Genomic DNA, 23,960 nt, shown 5'->3' on the forward strand with positions numbered 1-23,960 from the left:
TTTTTTTTTGCAACTATTATAAAACAATGTGTCATTTGCCTATTAAGTCCAATAGCAGTCTTGAGAAGAGTTCCTGAACCAGGGATAAGTGGAACCCTAGGGTTCCTCCAGAGGTTGATGAGGGATCCATATGCAATGAGCATTTTGCTCCTCTCATGACATTTACCACTGACTGAGACGGTGAGCTGTGGATATAGTATTTGCAGCAGGGGTTCCCAAAGACCTGAAAGTTATTTTAAGGGTTCCCCCTTGTTAAAAAAAAAAAAAAAAAAAGCTGCTGGTGAGGACTTTTCTAATCTAGTCTTAATATTTCTCGGCTGCCTTCTGGTGGTGGGTGGGTTCTGAAAGCTTTAGAGCTCTGCACAAACATTTTGATGCTATTAAGGCAGTTGTCTGCAGCAATCTCCTATGTTCCAAGGACAGTCCATTGAAGCAACCTTGAAGGGCACAATATTTTGGCGCCCTAGGCTTATAGGAAGTGGATCTAATGTACATCATTTACCCTATTTAATGTACAGTGCTGCATAATATGTTGGCGCTATATAAATCCTGTTTAATAATAATAATATTAGCCAGGAACAGAACTGGTGATGGACCATGGAGAAGGATGGATGGAAAAAGTGAAAAGGTTCCGTACATCAATGCAAAACTAAACATGGGTTTTAAATCAAACCAATATCCATAGAAAAGATCCTGTTCGCTAATCTTTGGGTTAACACAATTAACAAAACACAGTTACAGATCTAAACCATTACCCAAGGCGCAAAAATGCTGGGCTTTCTCTTTCTCGGGCTTTTAGGTGTTGGATTGTGCTACAAAATGCTTTTCTGTAATTTGAAGCTATTGTACCCCATTATGAAACAAGTCACTTTCAGGACTTTGTAAAACTAATCCAAGTTCCGGCAGACAAAAGTATTGTGGGTCAGCTTGTGGACAATGCAAATATCAAGGTATGCACTCAGCTAAAATACTTTTATGAGTTTAATATTATTGATATCTCCAACTAAAAACGCTTTTAAGACACAAGTCCATAATAATCCACTAATGTAACAGAATACTTTTACAATTTCTTAAGGATGGTTACAAAAAGCAGTTGATTGCTGACCTATACCATTGGTTTATAAGCTGTAAAGCAAAACCTATTGTCCAAAAAAAAACATTTCCAATCTTCGCATACAGAGATTCCAATTCAGGAGGACGAGAGGTGGAAGGACAGCCTGAAGTCCCCTAACAAAGTACACACTCTCCCATATAATGAGCTTATATATATATATATATATATATATATCATATATTTATAGTTATTATTATTAATATGCATGCAGTGTAAATTGCAGTACCATGCACAGAATGGATCTGTCAGACCTAGAACAGCCCTAGGTCATATCCAGACATGTCAGAGCACATATTTTTATGCCGATGTTCCAGAAATACTGGCAGGAACAACATGCGCTGGCTGGGAGAATGACATCTCTACACTGAAGTTTACAAAGTGCATTCCTCGGGATTAATGTAAAGAAGGCATACATTTCTGTTACGCAAACCAAATTCTATTTCCTTTGCTGCTGTATAGAAGCCCTGGTATTTATTACCCTGGAATGTATTACACACAACCACAATTTTAGTGGAATGTTAAAGACGACAATTTCTTGTTTAATTCTGCTGTTCTGTATCCTAAAAGGGAAATGATGATCGCTTTTTATTTTTGTATTAGGAACCTCGCAATCTTCTGAAAAATGATAACAGGAATGTTAGGCTGACCTGGTTCTGTAGCTAGAGAATAATTAAATTATTTCTGCTGCTTTAGATATTTGGACTAAAAACCCCAACTGGCACAGGGCTTTTACAGTGGAAGATCTGAAACATTTGTATTTGTTTTCTTACATTTTTATTTGTCAGGCTTTTTTAGTCTCCTTTGGGGGATTCCTCAAACAACCTGTTTTGATGACACCCAGGAGGTTGCTATAATTTTTGTCCCTATTATTACAGCTTTACTTTATATAAGAAACCTATAATTATATACATATGAGAGATGTTAGCGAACACTTGTTTTAGCTGCTCATCCCTGGGTTGATCCTGCCTTCTCTATCTACAGATGGTGTTTATAAGTGTGTCAACCTTGACCTGGGAAGTACGGTCTATTGTTCCCGACAAAACGCCTATTAAGTTCTTTTTATTATTATATCAACTCTATTTATTTAGTGCCAACATATTTTGCAGCGCTGTACACTAAATAGGTGGTTGCAAATTACAGACTGATACAAACGATGACAGAGAAGAGAAGAACAAGACCCTGTCCACAAGAGCTAACTTTTCTATTTACAGTCGTGTGAAAAAGTATGTACACCCTAGAGAAATAAATCATATATAAATTTGAAAACATTCAAAAAGTGCTTAGTGGTAAAAGCGATCTAATTGAATAGAAGGACAGGTAAATGTGCTAGTAAATTACTTTAATAAATTTTTCAGCAACAATATTAATGGTGGAAATAGTGCATTGTGTAAAGAGCAAGAACAGTTGTTGCCCCATAAGCTGGTATTGCAAAAAATACTTCTGCATCTCTTAGATTGTAAGCTCTTCTGGGCAGGGTCCTCTCCTCCTCCTGTGCCACTGCCTGAATCTTTTTGTCATTTGAAACCCATATTTAATGTACAGCGCTGTGTAATATGTTGGCGCTATATATTGTTTATTATAATTGATAAAAGACTTTTTTTTTTTCTTACAACTTGCCACCAGTGGCTAACATTGACCTGGTGAAATTACTGACCACTCCTCCATGAAAACTCTCAGTTATAATGATTGTGAGTTTCTTTCCATTACAGGTAGTCCCTGGGTTAAGGACATCCAACATATGGATGACTCCTAGATACGAACAGGGCTTCCCTGCTCACTCGTGTGCAGGATGGAGGCTTGGTGAGGGGAGGGGGGCGGTTTGCAGGTCTTGCAGATTACATTTTTTGCTAAACACAGCTGAGGTTGTGCGTGATCTTAAGGATTGAGCTCTTTTTGCAGCCTCTTGTAGCTATTTAANGACCAAGACAAACTCTGCAGTTGTTTCTTTTTGCATATCAAAGCACAGCTTGCTTCAGATGTTAATGAATGTCTTTTTTTTTTGTTGTTTGTGATTAACTCACAGTGACACCATGCTGCCTAATAATATGTTGGGACAAACATCTGTCCTAATCGGTTTTATTAAAAAATATTATACCTGTTCTGACTTACAAACAAATTCAACTTAAAGAACATGTCGCAATAATAAAATGTGCCCTAATTATAAAACACATCTCACTTACATAATTGTAGAATTTTGTATGGCACTATGACCCCCAAACATCACTTACCTAGCGCAGTCTTTAAAGAGCTCTTTGCAGGGAGTCTGCTCCAGCCTCTCCTTACATTCATGAACTGTGTCCTGAGGTATTTCCGGCAAATGAGCGGCAGACTGGCAAATCAAACACAGAGAACGTGGTAAGTTTTTAAACACCAGTTCCATCACAAAGAACTAAAAGCAGTGATTTATCAATTAAAACAGAATTACATTAATAATTTCCCATTTTAGTAACAGATTTGCCACGCTATTATAACTTCTTGGAACAGAATCCTACCTAAAATGTGCACCTGAAAAATTATGCCCCACTTAGAAATCCTTGATTTTACTTTGTTGTACACAGATGTGAATATAAGTTGTTTTTGCAAAGTAAGCAAAGAAGGAAGCTCCTAGGTGACAGTTACACCGATAGTAAGGAAAAGGAACCACTGCTTCTGGACCAGAATTGCTGTTATCAAGCATAATAGCTTTTACCAGCATCACCTGTCCTGTAAAATGTATGGAATTACACAGATAACATTTCATTGAGCTAGGTAGAATAACAATACCTTAAATAAGGATTTACACATTACATTACACTATGCCAGACTTTTATTTTACAATCTTGTCTCTATGAAAAACAATGCATGTTTTATATTGGGTTATATTATTGGGTATATGGGTAAAAGGAATTTCCTATTTCATTTCAGGTAATGTAATGTATGTCACAACATATTCTTCAGTGTAATGCCAACCTGTCTGGCCATCATTTCAGAAACACATATGAAACAGTTGTCTATATCGTCAATACTATGAACATGGTATTTCAGATAAGACACTTCTCTATAACATGGTATGGCTGTGAATAAAACTATAACAACACATTATCAGTGCTAAATAACTGCATGCTCTCCTTTGTATTTAGGGTGCTTAATATGAGTTTTCTCTAGGGTGCTAAAATTCAATATAATTAAAAAACATACAAATAGGCACTGCATATGGGTAAATACTGTAAAGCATGTGATCTTGGATTGTATATGAAAATCATCCGAGTTTTTTCTAAGCTGCTTTTACTTTTTCATTGACTTGTATGGGCAACAAAACAATTCTTGTGCAAACAAAATCTGCTGTGTACACAAGGCCTTTAATTGTTTGATTTCTACATACTTCAGTTATTCTAAAGCCAAAATGTTTTTTTTTTTTCATTTTAAATATTGTGTGAAAATGTTCAAGCCCCTGAAGTATTTTTATTTCTGCCGGTTAGAATTCACCATTGATCCTGGAAATCACTGTTTATGGGTCAAAAAGTCATGGCAAATACAAAATGTTACAGCTGTGAACACAGAGTCAGAGTAAGCAAATCCTCCAATGTTCTGGGGACTGCTTTGTAGTTGGATATCCTCCTACTTCTTGTTGTGTCACCAGTACAGGAAATTAGGGTTAACACCAGTGTTTCTTGACCTTTTTACATGGGGAAACCCTTGAAATAACTTCCAGGCCTTTGGGGGAACATCTACTATAATTACTATATCCACAACTTACAGTATATTAGTGTGGTGGTCATTGAGAAGAAGGCCTCCTACATTGCCAGCCATTGGGAGAAATGGCCACTCTTCCAGATTGCCGCTCATTGCTCAAGGAACCCCTAACAACCCCCCTGGAGGAACCATAGGGTTCCATGGAATCCTGATTGAAAACACCGATATACACAATCTGCAAACATACAGAAAAGAAATAAGAGTTTCCAACCATTTCTACTGCACCCAAATCTAAATAAAAATGTGATTATTGATGCTCGATACTGGTTCCTGTATTTTTTTAAGTATGCTTGTATGATTACCATTGACATGGTTCTGTAAGATGTCTTGTGATAAGAAATGATGTAAAGGGTTCTACGTATTCTGTAAAATACTTCATTACAATATCAATGTTATATAAATATGGGATATATAAAAAAAGAGATAAAATGTTGCTGATGTCACACTTTTGTACCGGCTAAGTATATGCAGTACTAATCAGTTGTTTTTTATTTGCACTCCATGATGCTGTGGGAAAAGGCCTAATAAAAGTGACCTCATTGGGGCACCCGCCTTACACAATCATCTAACATCATCATTACCCATGCCACACAAGCTTCTCAGCTGAGAGGGCCCATTATCGTAATGTCTACATACCTATCAGTATTTGTACTGAACGATAGATCTGCCAAGAGGCTTTTATACTGCTGACCACAATCAGATGTAAGACATACGAGAGAGTCTACAAGAATTTAAAAAAACACTTTCTACCCAACGCAGGCATATTTGCTAAAAACTGCAAACAAAAGAAAAGATGCAAATCATTACAACCAGTCTGGTTCCAGCTGTCATGTTTCCTAGTAGAAAAGTTGCAGGCAAACTTTAATTAGTACATCAAAGAATAAAGTATTTTGTAATGACACCTTTATCCTTCATCAACCATTTTTTTATTGATTACAGGGAAATTAGGATAATAGTGCATTGCAAAGCTTCATTTATCCAAACCTATGTTACAAATACCATACAACAAAAATTAAGGTCCACTGTTAAACATTTGCGATCAGGCAGAGCTTTAATATAGCTAGGGGGAAGGAAGGTCCCTTCTGTAATAAGCATTCTGACCGGTTTGATCGCCATAACTTTTGTCAAAGCTGGCCAGGATATCAGGCACATCCCAGCTTGCCAAAAGTAAAAACAACTCCTGCGCGCTTGAATGGTAGTTACGCCATCCCAGCCCAGCCAATCAAGATGTCCAAAGATAGACTTAATGAAGAGAAGGAGGAAGATGGCAGCACCCATGGCACACAAGTATAAAAAAGGCATGCACAGCGCCGTGTAGGAAGCCAGGATACCCAGCACATGCCAGATTTTTCTGCGGATGCTAGGAATGAATGTATGCAAAAGTTACATTAGCCCAGCCAACTAAAATGGTCGATTTGATGGCCAATCAAGTAATGTTATTTTATTGCAGAAGGGACATTGCCTGTCCCCCCTGCAATATGGAACCTGTCTGATTGCACATTGACAGAAAATAGTGTTTAGTTCTACTTTAAGACCTAGGCACTTGATCATGTGAACTCTGCAGCAGAGGTCTGGAGCATCGTTTTTAGCATGAAAGATGGTAGATTAGGATTGGATTATATAGAGATCTAATTGGGAGGTAAAGGCCACCTGCACACAAATATGTAATTTTTGTATTTACAAATGAAAATAAACACTATTAGGTCAATATCTTCATATCTATCGTTTATGCTTTATTAAAAGATACGCTGCTTTCATTATACAGCGTCCCTGCTGCACTCAATACTCTGCAATCTTTTTTCACGACACAATTGCACTGTAAGATGCATACTCCACTGAACTTATCTCTATCTCCATCCCTAACCTATTGACAGCATTATCCAGCAATTAAACATTTCGTACAGAGTCCCCTGAGGAAGCCATAAAGGCGAAACGTGTCGGGACAAACTGTTATTCTGTTTCTCTTATATACTTTTAGTGATGATGTCCAGCTAATAGGTCAATAACAACCCCAGTGCCTTAGGACACAGAGGGGCCGACCTTGACTCTTACCTTTGTTTGTATGCATATTATTTATTGTTTGTGTGATATTTCCATTCCTAAAATTAAGGAATGTATTTGAACATTATTTACAATATATTGCCACAATAAGCAAATACCCTGGCTCTCCTTTCTTTCTTTTATATTATTCCATATTGATTACTATCAGGGTATGTGGCCTTGATTAGCACTCCTATTTATTGTTTACATTTATTAAAAGATATGTTGAGCTGATTTGCACTTCTTATAAAATGTTTACATGCTTAACATTTTCTGTATTATTCCTATTACAGAAATGCCAGAAGTGCTTACATAGGTGTAAATACAGAATCAGCAACCACACTGAGTCACTCATCGGAAGGTGCTATGTGTAATCATGAACTGCCATTTCCATCTAAGGAAAATGAAAATAAGTTGGCACAAATTCTATATCAGTTTGGAAATATCCCAGAACTTCATGTTGAAAAAAAAAGTATAATATCCCTTGGGAAGATTAAAAAATGCCAGTTATAGGGGAAGGAAGGGAGTGGCATAAATAAGGGACAAAACAAAGGTTTGGTGAGGACATTTGTGGATTGTGAAAAGAATAAAAGGATAGACGTGAACAAAGAGGATAAACTTAGTACTATGCCGCTCGGCCTCGGATAATGGCATTCTCTCGGGTTTATTAGATTAGACAATGGATATGAGATTACTTAGTTTATTATAATTGTAATTTTTACATGTAAATTAGAATGATATTAAATCAGAACAACACTGTCCTTTTTCATTTCAGTGTAATCTCCACTTTCTTGTTACAGTGGTTGTGCATGCAATCTAAATATGCCCATGACATCCAATAGACATTAGGGTTAGCATAAGTGCAATCAGTACAAACTGGTCAGGTGTGCGCTCTTAAAGTGGAAACATTGCCCCACTTTGAACTTTTGCGATTCAAGCAGGTAATTATTGCATAAAGGGACATGTAATATATTAGCTGCTCTGATTGCCGAGCTGGTAAATTTTGCTGAGCTGGGCATGGGAAACCCAGCAATTTTGGTTCCCTTGCGCTTGTAATGAATTATTGAGTTAAGTCATACGTTACGTCATCCCGCCACAAACAATTAAGATGGCTCAAGATTGTCTTGACCAATAAGGAAGGAAGATGACGGCGCCCTGAAATGGAAAGAAAAATGCATAGCACAGCAAGTGTGTGTGTGTGTATATATATTATCACATGAATACACCTTGAATTTTTAAGTTTGCATTGAAAAAAAAAAAAATTGAAAACTTGCAATCTCTAAAACATATCTAAACAGAAATTTACTAAAAATCTTTCCACATTCCTTCGAACTGCAGACAAAACACCAACAAATGACTGCCAAAATGCTTCGTCTGTGATACCTGCATAACCGTAGTTCTATCTGAATGTGTGTTGTGATATATGTGAAATTTGTGCTCTTTGAAGTGAAAGTAAGAGGAAGCCGAATAGGACGAGGAAGACCATTCCAGAGAGTTGGGGCAGCTCTAGAAAAGTCTTGGAGCCGTGTGTGTGATGAGGTTATGAGTGAGGAAATCATAAGTAGGTCATTGGAGGAGCAAAGAGAGCAGCTAGGGGAGTATTTTCTATCAGGTCAGAACGGTAAATGGGACAAGAAGCAAGGAGGGCACAGCTCCACTAACCTGAGGCAAGGGGACCAGTATCACAATACTCACTAACATTAGGGGGAACTTTTTTGGCTTACCAGTAGCAAGGAGCGGGGGACTGTCAAATATTCACACTTTGGTCCATGGTTAGGTAGCTAAGCCACTGACTAAACTTCACAAAAATTAGTTCAATGTGTGCTTTGCGGAGAAATATTTATATTATTGTTCCATGCGATGACTAAAAAAAGTCATCAATATCATCATCAGTAAAAAATATAAAAGTATAAAAAAGGTTGAAACACAGAAAACTTTCTGGAGACCAAAAGCCCTACTTAGAGATTACCTTCCTCAATGCTTGGCATGAATTTAGGAGCGATCACTACTTATTTGGACATTTGCTTGTATCATGGAAGACATTTTGCAGCTTTCCCATTTAGAAACGCCTTTAACATTACAGGAACAAGTCTAGTTGGATATGAACAATTACTACTAGATATACAATGACCTGCAGAAATGCGAACCTTCACACATAATGAAATATAGGTTGTCCCCTTAGCAAAATTAATTATTACCAAATTCACCAAGCTAAGTGAACACCAGCATTATAATCATTTTGCCTAATCAACAGTCTCAACTCCTTTAGCTCCATTAAATCAACCCCAATGTCACAGAGGCCTCGCCTCTGACTCACACCCACTCCGTCGCCTGTAATTACATTTCTAGATAAAACACTAAAGTACTTATCTGCGATAGCCAAGCTATTCATTTTCATGAAGAATTTGCTGTTTACATGACTAAGGGCAATGGCCACAAAGCTACAAATAACATCTTCCTGTTATATATACAATGCTTAGCAATGTGGCCAGATTGTTTTAATCACTTTTAATGAATGAATGGAAGATTCAGTTTACAAAATAACCGTCACATGCAGAGACATTCATTTGCTTGATGTTGGGAGGTGTACCAGAAAAATGTCAGTGTGTGAATTAGATAGATAGCTATTTATGTCTGTGGGGTAGTGGTGGGGGGTCTCTGGGCTTTGGTAGATACAAATGGCATAATTTATTTTTATGTAAAACCCAAAAGTTTTGTACACATTTATCATCTAGGTGGTACAGAAAAGAGCTTGACATCTAGTCAGATAAAATACGTAGAAGAGGTTTCCTATCATCTATAGGGTAAAAACAACCATTATCAAAGATTTACAGATTGTCACTAGAACAGGAGGTAGGAAAACCTTCCATTGGGAATATTGTTCCACATTTGTAACAACTCTCAAATAATGTATTTTTCTTACACACATAATTTTCCATCACTTTATGGTGTGCCCTGGACCAGAAGTGAAAGGAATCTTGCTTTACATGGTTTTATCAATGCCCTACTCTCCATTATAAAAAGGAAACTTTCACGAAAGAAATGCACAGGCTGCCATTTTGAAGACAGTATGTGGTTTGTCAGCTCTGATTGTTCCCTTTTCTCATCTCTAAATTCCTACTGTCCCCTGAAGAGCCTAAAAGTCATCAGAAAGAACCGACTAGATCAACCCTCCTTGCTGTGAGGATTTCTCTGCAGACTACAGGTTACCATTTACCCCCCCATTTATCGGCAGAGTTGCTGTAAATTGCTGCATACTTTTTGCAGAAAAGTGACATGGTGTTAATGTAATATGCTGCAAATTATTTCCAGATCAATGACCCAGAATATTCTGAATCCAATTGATCCAAATAATAGCGTATATCTTTGAAGGTAGGTCAAGAATGACTTTCTCCTTAAACTTCAACTCTTTGTCACTAAATTGTTATTTTATATTAAAAAAAATAGCATGTGGTTAAAAGACAACAAGGGCCGATTCCACTAATGCCACAATTTGTGAGTAAAAAAAGACCAAGAATACATTTTGCAGCTTCTGAGAGGAGGTAGCAGTGAAAGTTCTTAATAAGAATCCTTCTTCAGTTACAGCTGGCCAGGAACCACATATTTGCGTTGAGTTTTATTTTACTTTGCTCTCAGAAGACATCTATTAGGCAGGGCTTGCCCCAATGTTTTTGCAGTGTAGGCTTTCTACCACTTAGCAACTTGTCTCATTCTGTACTAAAGAAACTGGAATTAAGCAAATACCATGTGGGTTTGTTTGGCAATTTCCTTTCCAATAAATCACGCAGGAACATTGTATACTGAATTTTTTCCCCAAATATTTGACTGATCTATGCCAACTTTCAGTGATTTAACAAGTAATACTTTATTTATGCGTACAAAGCCTTCAAACTGTTATTCCGCACATCTTGAGCACCAGCAAAACATCCCAGTTAGGCTGATTAAAGGAAATGTACATCCGTGTCAGCTGTACAAAGTAATGGCAGCCATTTTGGGAGAAGAAATTTAATCTGCAGGAATTCAATTCTCAATTTTTGTTAACTGTCCTTGAACCTGCCAGCGGGATTTTACCAGTCAAGTCTAATATTAATCTACCCACACATACCAAGAATGGGACATCCAATCCAAATAAGAGGCAAGTTGGAGAAATTAATTTTTCATAAATTTGGTGCAAATCTTGACAGGTGATGTTTAGAACCCAGGTAAACTTTTGTTTAATGCAAAGGAACAAGGAGAGAAATACATATGGTCACACAGATGTTGGAGAGGGAGGACTGGGATTTTAGGGGAGCTTTGCCTTCTAGGCCATTACTAAGAGGATGTTGGGTGGCACTAGTAACTAGTAGTAGAGTAACGTCACTATTCAGATATTGATCCAAATAGGACCTGCAGTCAGTGATACATGCATGAAATATAGGGTCCTTCCCTTGTTAAACTTGCAATAACAACAACTGGTAGAGGGAAGTCTTCAATTCAAATTCTGGGTCGTTTGTGGTTTTTATGTGTCATGTGACTAAATTCTGTAAACCACAAAGGAAGCGAATGTTGAAGGATGTATAAGAATGTGTCCCAATAAACCACGTCCTTATACCATGCCCACCAATCACTGCAGTATCACTGCACACACGTGTCATATACAAATGTCATACATTGAAAATATTACCATTAAAACATGATTTTTTTTCATCCCAGGTGTCACCAAAAATTGCAATTAAATATCCTTGTCCTAGCACTCTGCGTTACACACACTGTACAAAGACGTATATCTAAATATGCAACCCCAAAATCAAGACTGTGCACGCATTCATAGGTAGAACAGTCCATATTTATGAATCCATGGCCACTTGTGGTGAGAATGCCAGAACACAACTTGAAGACAGTTGTCACCCCATAACCAAGTGCACGAACAAGGATCTTCATTGGAAGAACACCGTGATTTATTAAATAAAAGCTAAAGATTTAGAAATATTGTCAACATTGAAAACTATATAAACATGTTAAATCTTATTTGAGAGTTTAGTGGTTGGGTTTACATATGCTTTAGTTCAACAGTCCATCTGTCTTCACATAGTATTAATATCTGAAACACACTTTAAGTATAACGACAGCTACACACTTATAGTAACTCCGCCAGCTCTGTGCATTTGAAATAGCCATCACAAACACTTCTCAACCGGATTCCCTAAAACCAGCCATACCCTTTAAAATGCCTTGGAGAGCAGCAAGTCGCCTAAAACTGGAATAATAAAGAATTCTTGCACAGGCAGTGTGACCCGTACGTGCCAAATGGAAACAGCCAAGTCTTATTAAATTACTTCAGGGCCTTTTTTTATTGCAGCTATTGGAATGAGGTGTTTAGGACTATATTTTATATCACAAACTAACTGAGGCTGCTGTAGTCAAAAGAGTCCTAAATGGCACAGGGACTTTTAAAATGCTTTCACGTACAATATACATAAAGGATACTGTGTTAGTAACTAATCCCCACATTCCACCATACCAGGTAGCCTCACACAAAGAAAGTCCCCTTATAACATGTCACTGTGCAGTCTCGGAGCAGCCGAGTGACTGTATACTTTGGATGAGAAGATGTCGATTTACCAGTAGAAGAGTAAACTTTACTTTGAGTACTTTTTTTTTTAATGGTAAAAAGCCAGACTGTAAACCTGTTGGTCACAAAGTGATTTATATTCTGCTGAATCTTCAGGAATGCGTTGCTCAGCAGTGGATCTGATTTATAAAATTTTAAATATTTCCAGACAAATATATGAAAACACCTTTTAGTTCACTTATGTATTCCACTGAAAATCCTAAAATCCTTTTTGAATTCGGTATGTTATTCAACGGTCTTTAAAGTGAAACGGACCATAACTAATATGCTGTATTATTAATTTTCTCCTTCAGCAAAGCTCACATGACCAGATGCCGAGGCAGAATTGGCCTCAATGGGACCCCAAGGTGGTGGTTTCAGCAATTTTTTAATGTATTTGGTTACCTTTCTTTTTACTTATTTCAGCATTAGGCTATAAACACGTTAGATTTTTGTTGTTGGCAATAATCTTTCATGGTCGCTTCCAGTGACATATGAATGAACGAGCTATGTACACACAGCACCCATTTATTCTATGGAGGGGGGAGGACAAGCAAACAGAACCCTCCTGCATTCTCCTCTACTGACATGCAGATCGGCCATTCCCAATCATTGTTCGTTGATCTGCCATGGTAGATTGACGTTGGGGGACTACTACTGTACACGTTAGATTACCACCCAAGAGGAGCCAGACCATTCGTCTCAGGCAACATTTAACTGACATGTGTACTTAGCCTAATACATAGAAATATCACTTAAACAGGTCATTTAAAAAAAGAAAAAAAACTTTAACCATACTGTAATTTCAGCCAGAACCGTGATTTATTTTTGCTAAAAAAGTCTGTTTATGGGCGGACGGTCCAAGCATTGACATGATACTAACATGATTCTAATTTTTATTCTTATAGACCATTATATCCTTACATACATGGCCAGCATGAACAGGAGTAAAGTGGGTACAAAAGGAGGCACTTATTTTGACTATAGTTTCACCAAGGAAAAGTGGTACCCTTGTATGGTTATCTTTTAGGTAATCCCTTACCCCAAAAAAACCCAAAATCTTATACAAATCTGTTCACACTCCTTCCAGTTTCTTCTTCACATGCTATTCCATTTATTATTATTATTATTATTATTATTATTTTTAAACAGGATTTATATAGCGCCAACATATTATGCAGCGAAGAAGTTGTTTATTGTTGGAATGCATTGTGCTTTTATAGGGATAAATTAGATTTTAATTGCTTATAAACTAAAGTAAAAAACAGTCGGGAAGAGTTTAAAGTGGTGGCTCTCGGTCTCTGCACAATGTGCACCTGGTAGAAGCATGGACAGGTAAATATATAAATAAATGATAACTTTCCCAAAGTCCTGTAATTTTAAATTTTAAATCCCAAGTAAAACTCGTATAAATACAGAAGCCATTTTTTCCCCATTCATGTCTATACTAACAATATATTTAAGGTTTACTACGTTATTGTCACAATACCAGCTGTATATTAGGAATTTATGGTATACTTGTCGATTATGACCTAGACTAGGCCGATATTTTAAAATGTGGCCACTCCACACAAAAGCTGTATTTAATCTTTTAGAGTTTTACAAAACGTCACACTTCAATTAAACAGAGTGAGCACTTCACTTTAAAATAATCTTAATGTCAATATTGACCTGCATCCCTGTGGGATGTGGTTAGTTTATGGGCAAATGTATGAATGTTGGTCGCAAGCACTAGAGCACACTGTGTTTTCTGTATGCACGCCAATCACTTCTGATGTGTTTATCTCATGTGTCAGAGCAGAGAAGAAAAAGAAAAAAAAAAAGATGCCAAGAACGAAACATGTGGAGTACGTGTGGAATTAATACTGAAGTTAAACACGATCAGATTTCCATTAGTATGAAAACTAAAGAGTTGAAAGGTGATGGAACTGAAGAGTAGTACTGCGTCAGCTGATCTAATGCAGAGGCCTTGTGCTACTATGGCTAGTAACTATAAAGAATAAACAGCAAATACATCCTTTATTATATTAGGGATTACTTATGTTTCTAACAGTTTTAAAAAAAGTTTTGTTTTATAATATGCCTCTTCATATACTAGTACTACTAAAACTATTAAAACTAAACTAACAAAAGGAATGGAGGAGCTCAGCTATGAGGAGAGATTAGCTGAACAGAATCTATTCTCCCTTGAGAAGAGATGTATAAGGGGGGATATGATCACCCTGTATAAATATATAAACGGTCCATATAGAGAACTCTCTTCCCCATTATTCACTTTGAGATCAATACAAAGAACAAGAGGTCACTCTTTGCATCTGGAGGAAAAGAAGTTTAAGCTCCGGTTAAGGAAGGGATTCTTCACTGTAAGGTCTGTGAAAATGTGGAATCGGCTCCCTCAGGGAGCAGTTTTAGATCACTGCAAGTTCTATGGATTGCCTAAAGAAAAAGCTGGATACTTTTCTAGAAGCACAAAATATAACTAGGTATTAAAGTTTTAAAGTGAAGATAACAGTGACTGTTGAGCCAAGGAACATCCGACTGCCTCATGGGATCAGGAAAGATTTTTTTTCCTGTTGGAGCAAATTGTAGCAGGGTTTTTTTGCCTTCCTCTGGATCAACTATGTCCATAGGGTTTTATACCTGGGATATGTTAATTTCCCTAGTGGTGGTAAACTTGATGGTCCTATGTCTTTTTTCAGCCTAACTGACTATAACTATGTAACTATATAAACATTTAACATTTACCAATTGCAGCAAGCAGGTGGTGAGCAGGTATCTGCTGTCTTACTCTTATATACATCTGTGCACAAATCAAATACCAAATGCATCCAAAGGTATCAGAGGAAATAATGCCTCCTATAGCTAGCATATAAAACCCATTTGGATATTCACTGAGCTGTAGCGGTACATCCCTGGCTACTACTATTAGCCCAGACTGGCAGAACATGTAAAAGGTTTGTACAGTGGAGTAAGAGGAAGCATTAGGGCTTCGTTTAGGTGTTGGTTGTGATGCACACTGCAGAAATATTGTAAACTATTAGAATAGATTTATATTTACAAAATCTTTTAAGCAGTTCCTTCAAACCCCTTTCACATGCTTTCCAGTGTTTAGTGGTGTATTATTCAACCTAAGCTAAACAATATTTTGGTTTTTTTTTGCATTCTGTTAAGACCGTTTATTCAAGAAAAAAAGGTAGGCAATTGCAATGCACACAGGGTTCCTATCTGTGCATTGCGGGCAAAAATGTAAGTGGGTTGGGCGCCTATGAACAGAGAGGTTCAGGTGATGACTAAAAAATGCAAAATGTGATACAACTTCTTCATAGGAAACACTTTTGGGATTCTATTCAGTAAAATAGTTGTACAATTCAGCTTGTATCTTGCAAAAATATACTTATGCACCAAGCTCTTATGCGAAAACAACTTCTATCCTTTGCTATGATTAGGAGTCTAACCAATGTCAACACTTACACTTGCTAGATAACCAAAGTTATATTGGCAAATAGAAAGGGAGGAGATCAGAGATACCTATCAGGATATCAGGTTAGCATAGGGAAGTATCTGTTACATATGCTGCTTTTCTAGCTATAAAATATTTCATTGTGCCTAACATGTGTCTCTCTTCCTGTACAAGTGATATTTGTGATAGTGTTGTTGGATATTGCATTTGCTTGTATTTCAATGCAGTTTGTTTATCTTTTTATAGACTTTGGAAGTGTAGTTAGTGACTGCTTCACTTGAAGATATAAATATAAAATAGATCAAATGCATCTCAAATACCGACTCATGCCAAGCCTTAACAATGGAATATACTTTAAATTTAACCAGTGTTTCTCAACCTTTTTACCATGAGGGAACCACTTGAAATAAAACTCAGATCTTCAGCGAACCCCTACTAAGACTACTATATCCACAGCTCAATTTATATTAGTGTGGTGATCCTTACGAAGAATGCTTCTTGCATTGCTATCCAGTAGAACAAAATATCACCAAAATACATGGCCAAAATAATATGTGTCACTTAAAAAAGTGCAACCTCTGGAGGAACTCTAGAGTTCCATAAAACTCTGGTTGAGAAACAGTGTATTAGGCCTATAAATAATACCACACACTAATTTGATGAAAACTCCAGTAGACCAGGAGATGAAGGTCCAAAGGTTACTGCTGGCTTTACACCACCAAGGGATATCTAAAACATAAATATTTATTCCAGGTAAACATATCCGTGAAAAGTGTCTCTCTGTAATTCACAGTTGACCCAGTGGTCACTTCTAGATAAAACCTTGAAATACCAGTATCTTTGTTTTCAGAATCACCCAAATCTAGGGCTACGTACACACGTCAAATACTTCTTGTCTGATAATCGCCTCAGGGATGATATCGGACGAGAATCTGGCATGCGTACAGCGCTCACCGTCCGAACGACCCTCCTGGTGGATCCATGGATGATGGACGAGGAACCATCGTCATGAAAGTGAAGAGGAGAGAGCGCAGCAGTGTGCCGCTCCATTGTTCTCCCCCACCTCTTCATATAGCAGGGGATATACAGCACTCGTTCATGCATTGTGCAGTCGTCTGTTGTTGGAAAGAGACATAAAAGATCCTTTCCAACGACAAATATTGAACATGTGTACATAGCCTAACCCTTGGTTCCAGCTACAAAGCAGTAGGCTAACATGCCCATATCATAGAATGATAGATAGGAGTAAGACATTGGAAAAGAACCTTCTGTTTTGGCCACAACCGGATGACAGGCCTACAAACTCATAGGTTGCCTAGCACAAATACTAGGGAACCACAAATCCTAGAATATACAATAAATTAAATCAATATATAATACCCACATTCTAACTTGTTGAAAATTGTAGCACACCAGGATATAATGGTGCAAAGGTTCCTGCTGCTTTACACCACCAAAGGATACCTAAACAAATATATATTCCAGGTAAACATATCGGCGGAGTGTCTCCCTGTAATTCACATTGACCCAGTGGTCACTTCCCAACCTAAATCCTTGAAATTCCAGTATCTTATCTATGTAATCACCCAAAATCTGAACCTTGATTTCAGCAACCAAGCAGTAGGCTAACATGCCCATATCAGAGAAAGATAGATAAGAGTATGACATTGGAGAAGAACTCTATCTTTGGCTACGTACACACGACTGATCAACGATTATTCACAATTTTTTTGAACAAATGCACGATTCTGTACATTCTGTAACGATACGATTGTTCAAACATAATCCACCAATAATGTACACACAACAGATAGTAAAGGGTCGTCGCCTAATCTGATCTGCCAGGATGGTCGTTCTTTCTAGCGACAGTCCTCGTTCATTTGTGTCATTATGCACTTTTTTTGTTAACGATTATCGGACGATTGGTCGTTAATCATTCGTTTCCATTGATAATTATTGCATGTGTGTACGTAGCCTTTGTTTTAGCCACAGCAGGAAGACTGACCTAGCATCTCCAGTATCCATGTATAAGATGCCCATGTACAGTAAAACTCCCTAGAATGTGTCCAAATCTAAAATAAATAAAATTAAACAGTTTTGGCTTTTAAGTTTCCTTTAATGTTTAAACTCTAATATATTTCACCCATGCCGATGATAAACTTTTGATCCAAAATAGTAAAACTTTATGGAGCCACTTCATATGAAACAGTTCATGAAGAATATTTATTTTTTGAACCCAGAACTTAGTACAAAGGACGTCATCTGGGCTGTAGTGGAATGCAGTTTACAATATGGTATTTCTATGCAAATATTTCATACTCTGCAGATACCCCCTACATACGCAATTACAGCCTCAATTAGCACAAGGGAAAATATATTATCTAAGTGCCGCAGTTAAAAATTCATTTACATTTTAAAGAAAAAACATACAAGCTACACATCTACCACAATCCACATTTTCTTTGTAATTTGTCTTTCGGGTAATAGTTTGTGAGCTTTGAAATGGAGCCAGGCTTTGAAAAACACACTCCAAACTCATTTCCTGTTGCTGATGTTCTTGGCCAAGAACATCTGGTTAGCATTTCTGAGGACTGGAAGAATGGGTTACAGAGAAGAGTCACAAGTTTCCACGAGGAACAGAGACTGATCTGAAACTGCCCCAAACACAGATTTTACAGCTAGTGTTGGTGAACATATATTTAGACATCATTCTGTGACCTAAGGTTATGTGCCTGTATTGTGCATGTTGGCATTCACCCTTTTGTCAAAAGTAGCTGTGGTCAATGTGGGCAAAAAATTGGTTTTAGGGGAAGCAGTTGTTTAAAATCTTTGAACACAAAGTTAGATAACTTTACTTAGCTGAACTCCAACAAAAAGTAATAAAATATACAAGTGGAAAAACTAACTAACCTGTTGACCTGCATTCCCCTGTTGCTATAAGGGGACACAGTCAGGTCATCTCCCTGCCCTTATATACCTCTGCACGTTTCAGCTTTACCCGAATACTGCTGTGATCTTGAGTTTCTAAGTAGTGAGATCTCCTACCCGGTAACTACTGCTGTGTAGAATTCTACATTATGTTGCAAATTGCATAGCAAACCTCTTGTGTACTGAGCATCAGCAGACTGTGTGACTGGACCTACTTGAACTGGAAAACATATGTTAGACCTCTTATGCACATGTGCCAATTAAAAAGTGGATTTGAGATATTTACCCAATTTCTCCTATTGAGAACCACTACTCCATTGGACAGAAAACATGCATTTCAATTGAAGAGTTTCATTGTTTAATCCACAATGGGTTAAGGCAGGCGTGTCCAAACTTTTTGCAAAGATGGCCAGATTTGATGAAAATGTATGGGGGCCGATCACTAACCAGGGTTAGTATGGGTGTGGTCTGCACGGGTCCCGCAAACGCCCACCAGGCTGACATAAGTGATTCCCTGTGCACGGAGTCCGGTGTCAGTGCGGGCTCCGTGCAGAGCATGTTCTTGGAATCAGAATGGGCGTGGTCTGTGCAGGTCCCGCACAGCACACTCCCACTATAATGACGTAGGGGATTCCCTGTGCACACATGGGGACTCTTGTCCTGCCGATTATGCCCGCCAAGTAGTGGGACGATAATTGCAAGGTGGTTGAACTCTAATGAAATATAAAATAGTTTTTTTGTACGCTTGTATTTTATACTGTGGTCAGCAGTGCTGGTGGGCCGCATAATATTGATTTTATGACAGAGGCTGAGGGCTGATGGAAATCTGACCACGGGCCCCAATTGGCCCATGGGCCAGACTTTGGTCATGCCTGGGTTAAGGGATAGCTTCCTTTGATGGAACAACTCCCAAACTTACAGATACTTGCAAGACCCCCCCACCCTACCATTCCACCACTGGAGTCAGAAATTGAAACTTGTGTATGTTCTATGTCATATGGTTAGCTTCCTCCTTCGCTCCATTAAGTGCCAGTGTTCAGGCTTTGTAACTAGCTTCTAAAGTCTAAACACTTCATCTTAGCAGGAGGTCATATAAATCTTTAATACATAGATATTCATTAAGGGTTCAAGCGGCACAGTAGAAAAAGGAATGAAAACATTTAGGCAAAGTAGGAAAAATAGGAGGTTTACTGCCACAAACTGAAGCTGTGCTTAGACTTTCCAAAACTAAATTATTTACATATTTGGAACAAAGTGTAGAAGTTCTTTAAAAATAAGAGAGATTTAAAAAAACATATAAAAAAAGTTATACATTATGATTAAAATTAAAGATTATAATTTAGGATATAAAACAAATAGTATATTATACCAAATGGTTTAAAAAAGTCAATCAGTCAGGGTTTTAATCTACTTTTACGCTAATCCTCCAAGTTTGGAAAATTACTCCTTTGGTAATACATGCATTATATGTTAGGATAATAATACAATATTAATATAGAAATATTACCTATTGAGCCAAAAATGCTCAGTGTGACCTGGCACGTGCTAGTTGCAAAAGTGGATATTGGAACAACATTATTTACCTATCTTATTTCTAGAGAAATATTTAAATCAGTGTGATTGCTTTGTGCATGTATGTGGAATCTGTTGTTTAGCCATCATATAAAAGAGAGAAGAGGAAGCATTCACTCCATTATATGAGATGGGTGTTTTCCTATTTATAGCTCAGACATATTCAGAATTGTCTATTTAATAGAAAGAATGGTACCACACTGATACAAAGATTTAAACCCATGCACATAGGGCTGACGGATGCAGAGGAGCACCATGCAATGGTAAGTGTACAACAGTTACAAAGTCATCAGACAATTAACAGCACTGCATGAAGTTCTTTACATAAATCAAAAGTAAAAATCATCATGCTGTTATTTTCCTCACATACTGTATATGATTTTATTACTTATAATGCTACAAGCATTTTCCATGTGTGCAGTTCAAACCCGTCAAGAAGCACCAATGGGCGCCTACAGATAAAAATGGCTTCCAATATAAAAAATCCCCTATGTTCCCAGGCCTACTGACTGGATATTGTTGACACTGTTAAGACACTGAATACATTTCGTAAGGTGGACTTTTGAAAGTACAAGGAAGAAGGACTGACAGCTGGAAATTGATAAACTCCTCTATGTACTTGCACTGTAAACCACTGACCTCTCTGTGAATGGGACAGTGGAACAGTGGATACAAATAGGTAGACAATTAAATGTATTTATATTTGTGTATGCTAAATGAATGCAGGTTTTCTATTATCCCTTCGCTTCTTTATTTCTGATATGAGTTTACTAAATGCTCCAGCACTTCTTTTATGAGCTCATTTATTAAGTGATTACAAGAACAGCCCATTTTAGGCTCTTTTTCATCTTTGGTTTTAAAAAATGCTGCATATTTCACTTACTTCCGGAGTTTATCAAAATGTATTTTAGTCACATCATTATAAATATATATTATATTTTTCCCACTAATTCTAGAGTACAGATATCAATCTCATTAAACTGTATCTTCTTGTGCAAGGCATTTTCTGGTTCTGCATCCTTAGGTCCATGTTTATTGGAGTTTACCCCAATTTGTTATGTCTTCTTCCAAAGGGTACAAATAAAGTAAAGAAAACATTTAATAAATCACCATCAAATGATTATTTGTTTTCCTTTGATCATGATGGGACCCAATGTTATGCATCATTTAACCCAGTCTATGGAAAGACACATATGCAATTGATTCTGTTCTCAAAACAAAGAATTAGTCCAAAAGAACTAAAAAATGTTGGTGCGAGTTTGAACACTAATGAAAACTCATAAGTCACCATTATTATCTTCTAGGTTAGAACACAAGCCTTACTGGGCTGATGAACACAAATTTGTTCCGATTTGTGAGCAGACCTAAATGCACTGTTGATTGGGCAAATTATGGTTTGGGGGCTAAACACATATTAGGGAGGGAATGCAACCAGATGATTCAATAATCAAGATGAATATGGGTGGTGGGAGGTAGAGGGAGTAAGAGGGTGAGAGGGTAAGGAGGAGTGAGAAGCTACCTCTTTACAAAGCCTTAATAGGATCTTGTTGGGGATATATAGTTAATTTTGCTTACCTTATTTATTCTCCCTAAAGAACAGCTACTTAAGATGGATTGGCCCTACTCTGATTTCAATGCCTACTCTAAACTTCTCACACTGTGCATTAGAAGCTGCAACAAGTCATACAGAGCCCACTACATTTTCTGGTTGGAGCACATCCGGAGTAATCCAGCTCCTGCTTTCTCAACTTTACTGTCACTGGCCTATCCCTTTCATTGACTGAGTTGTAATTCCTTCAGTCATGGAGGTCCAGCATCACATATTTGTACTACATAGTGATACTAATTGGTACTAATAGTGATAATATTACTAGGTCTAAAATGAGATACATGGTTTTTGTCAGGTTTTGTAAAAACAATCAACTTCAATTATGCTTCCTCTTCTCTCTTTATTATATTGGAGATGAGGGTGTGGGATAACACACTAAATGTTATATTTGCATAGCGGTAAAACAAAAAAAAAAGTCAAGTTGAAGATGTAGTCCTTTTCAATGCCGTCGTTCCACGTAGAAAGACTCTCTTCAACAAATATTTTAAGTTTAAGGGTAAAAATCTTCTCCCAAAGAGCTAATCAAAGCATTGAATAGAAGTAGATTTATTGTCAATAGAAAATAGGACTTACCCCATTGTTAAAGTAGGTTCTCAAAACTATGAGGCCATGGTCCTTGCGCTTCTCATCTGGAGCAACCTCATATTCTGCCTACAAATTTAGAAACATAAATTTCAAGAGATTTTGTCGGCAATGAGTGCCTATAATCCCAACACTGTACAGAAACAAGACATTAAAACTCACTAATCATTTTGAAGAAAAACTTGAAAATACAAGTTAAGGGTAGAAAATATTGGTAATTTTTTTTTTTTTTTTTTTAACTACAATACGTGAACCTTGATAATGGTCTTATAGACCCAGAAACATCAGATGTGTAATACAACATTGGTGATGATATATTAATGTATGAAGATTTTGGGAAAATGTGATGATGACACTTATGAATTTTTCACTATCCATATCATTTAACAAATCTACTAAAAGTAATTTGGCAAAGCATTAATTTAACATTTTGGAGCATTTAAGTCCAGTACACTACAGTATATTACCAAAAACAAAACACACATATTACTTTTTTGCTTAGTGTTCGTCTAAATATAGAAAAAAGAAAAAGATAGAACTAATGCTTTTTTAATACGGAAAAAAAGATTACAGAATGAACCCTTTTTGTTTTGTAGGGGCTTTCTTGGTCAAAGTTATAAAAGGAGTCTTTTCACCACCCACATAAGATGGACTCATCTGTCTAACACCTGCAGATTTTTGTGTCCATAACATATTCCAGGCCTACATGCATTAGGTTCTCTTCATTGCAAATCTGGTATATACATTTGTGTGAAAATAAATAAATAAATAAATATATATATATATATATATATATATATACACATACATACACACACACATATATATACACACACGTTGTAGTCTTATTGTAATTAAAGGTTCGTTAAATCTAAAAATAGGTTTTTATGATCGAGCAACCAAAAATAGTAGCCATTACCAACAATCTATTGACATGTTTGACATTTATGTACGTAGTGTGTGTATATATATATATATATATATATATATAAATATATATATTTACATGTTTATACCTATACATATTTGTGGTGCCGCTCATTGCTCTGCATTAGCTTCCATTTTAATAGGACAATAGTAAATAAAGACAACAGTAAAACTAGTTGGCAAAATAGTATTAGTAAAACTATTTTGTTATAGGGATACTAGGGATGAGCGAGAATGCCTCTGACAGTCCCACAAAAATTTCCTTGAACTTCCGATGGGGCCTTGAAATTCCAGCGAACCGATTTCACGGACCCATGGGAAGATCAAGGAAATCATTACAGCAGGATTGCTCCTGTGCGCGATCCCCGGGCACTAGAAGTTAAATGAGGGCAAGCCCTCATTTAAC

At 37.1% G+C, this 23,960-nt stretch overlaps 1 protein-coding gene across 3 annotated transcripts in view; it reads right to left on the reverse strand.

The window, feature by feature from the left end:
• Positions 1–23,960, reverse strand: part of GRK4 (G protein-coupled receptor kinase 4) — a 136,352-nt gene that overhangs the window by 29,183 nt on the left and 83,209 nt on the right. For 2 of the 3 annotated variants that reach the window (XM_072406515.1, XM_072406513.1), the window contains 2 exons: positions 22,619–22,696; positions 3,343–3,443 (listed from right to left, as the gene is read on the reverse strand). In XM_072406515.1, coding sequence (XP_072262616.1) covers positions 3,343–3,443; positions 22,619–22,696 — 179 coding nt within the window. The remainder of the gene's footprint in view (positions 1–3,342; positions 3,444–22,618; positions 22,697–23,960) is intronic. The other variant, XM_072406514.1, reaches the window with a different exon arrangement.

The sequence above is a fragment of the Pyxicephalus adspersus genome, chromosome 3 (genome assembly GCF_032062135.1).
Source record: "Pyxicephalus adspersus chromosome 3, UCB_Pads_2.0, whole genome shotgun sequence".
NCBI classification, from domain to species: Eukaryota; Metazoa; Chordata; class Amphibia; order Anura; family Pyxicephalidae; genus Pyxicephalus; species Pyxicephalus adspersus.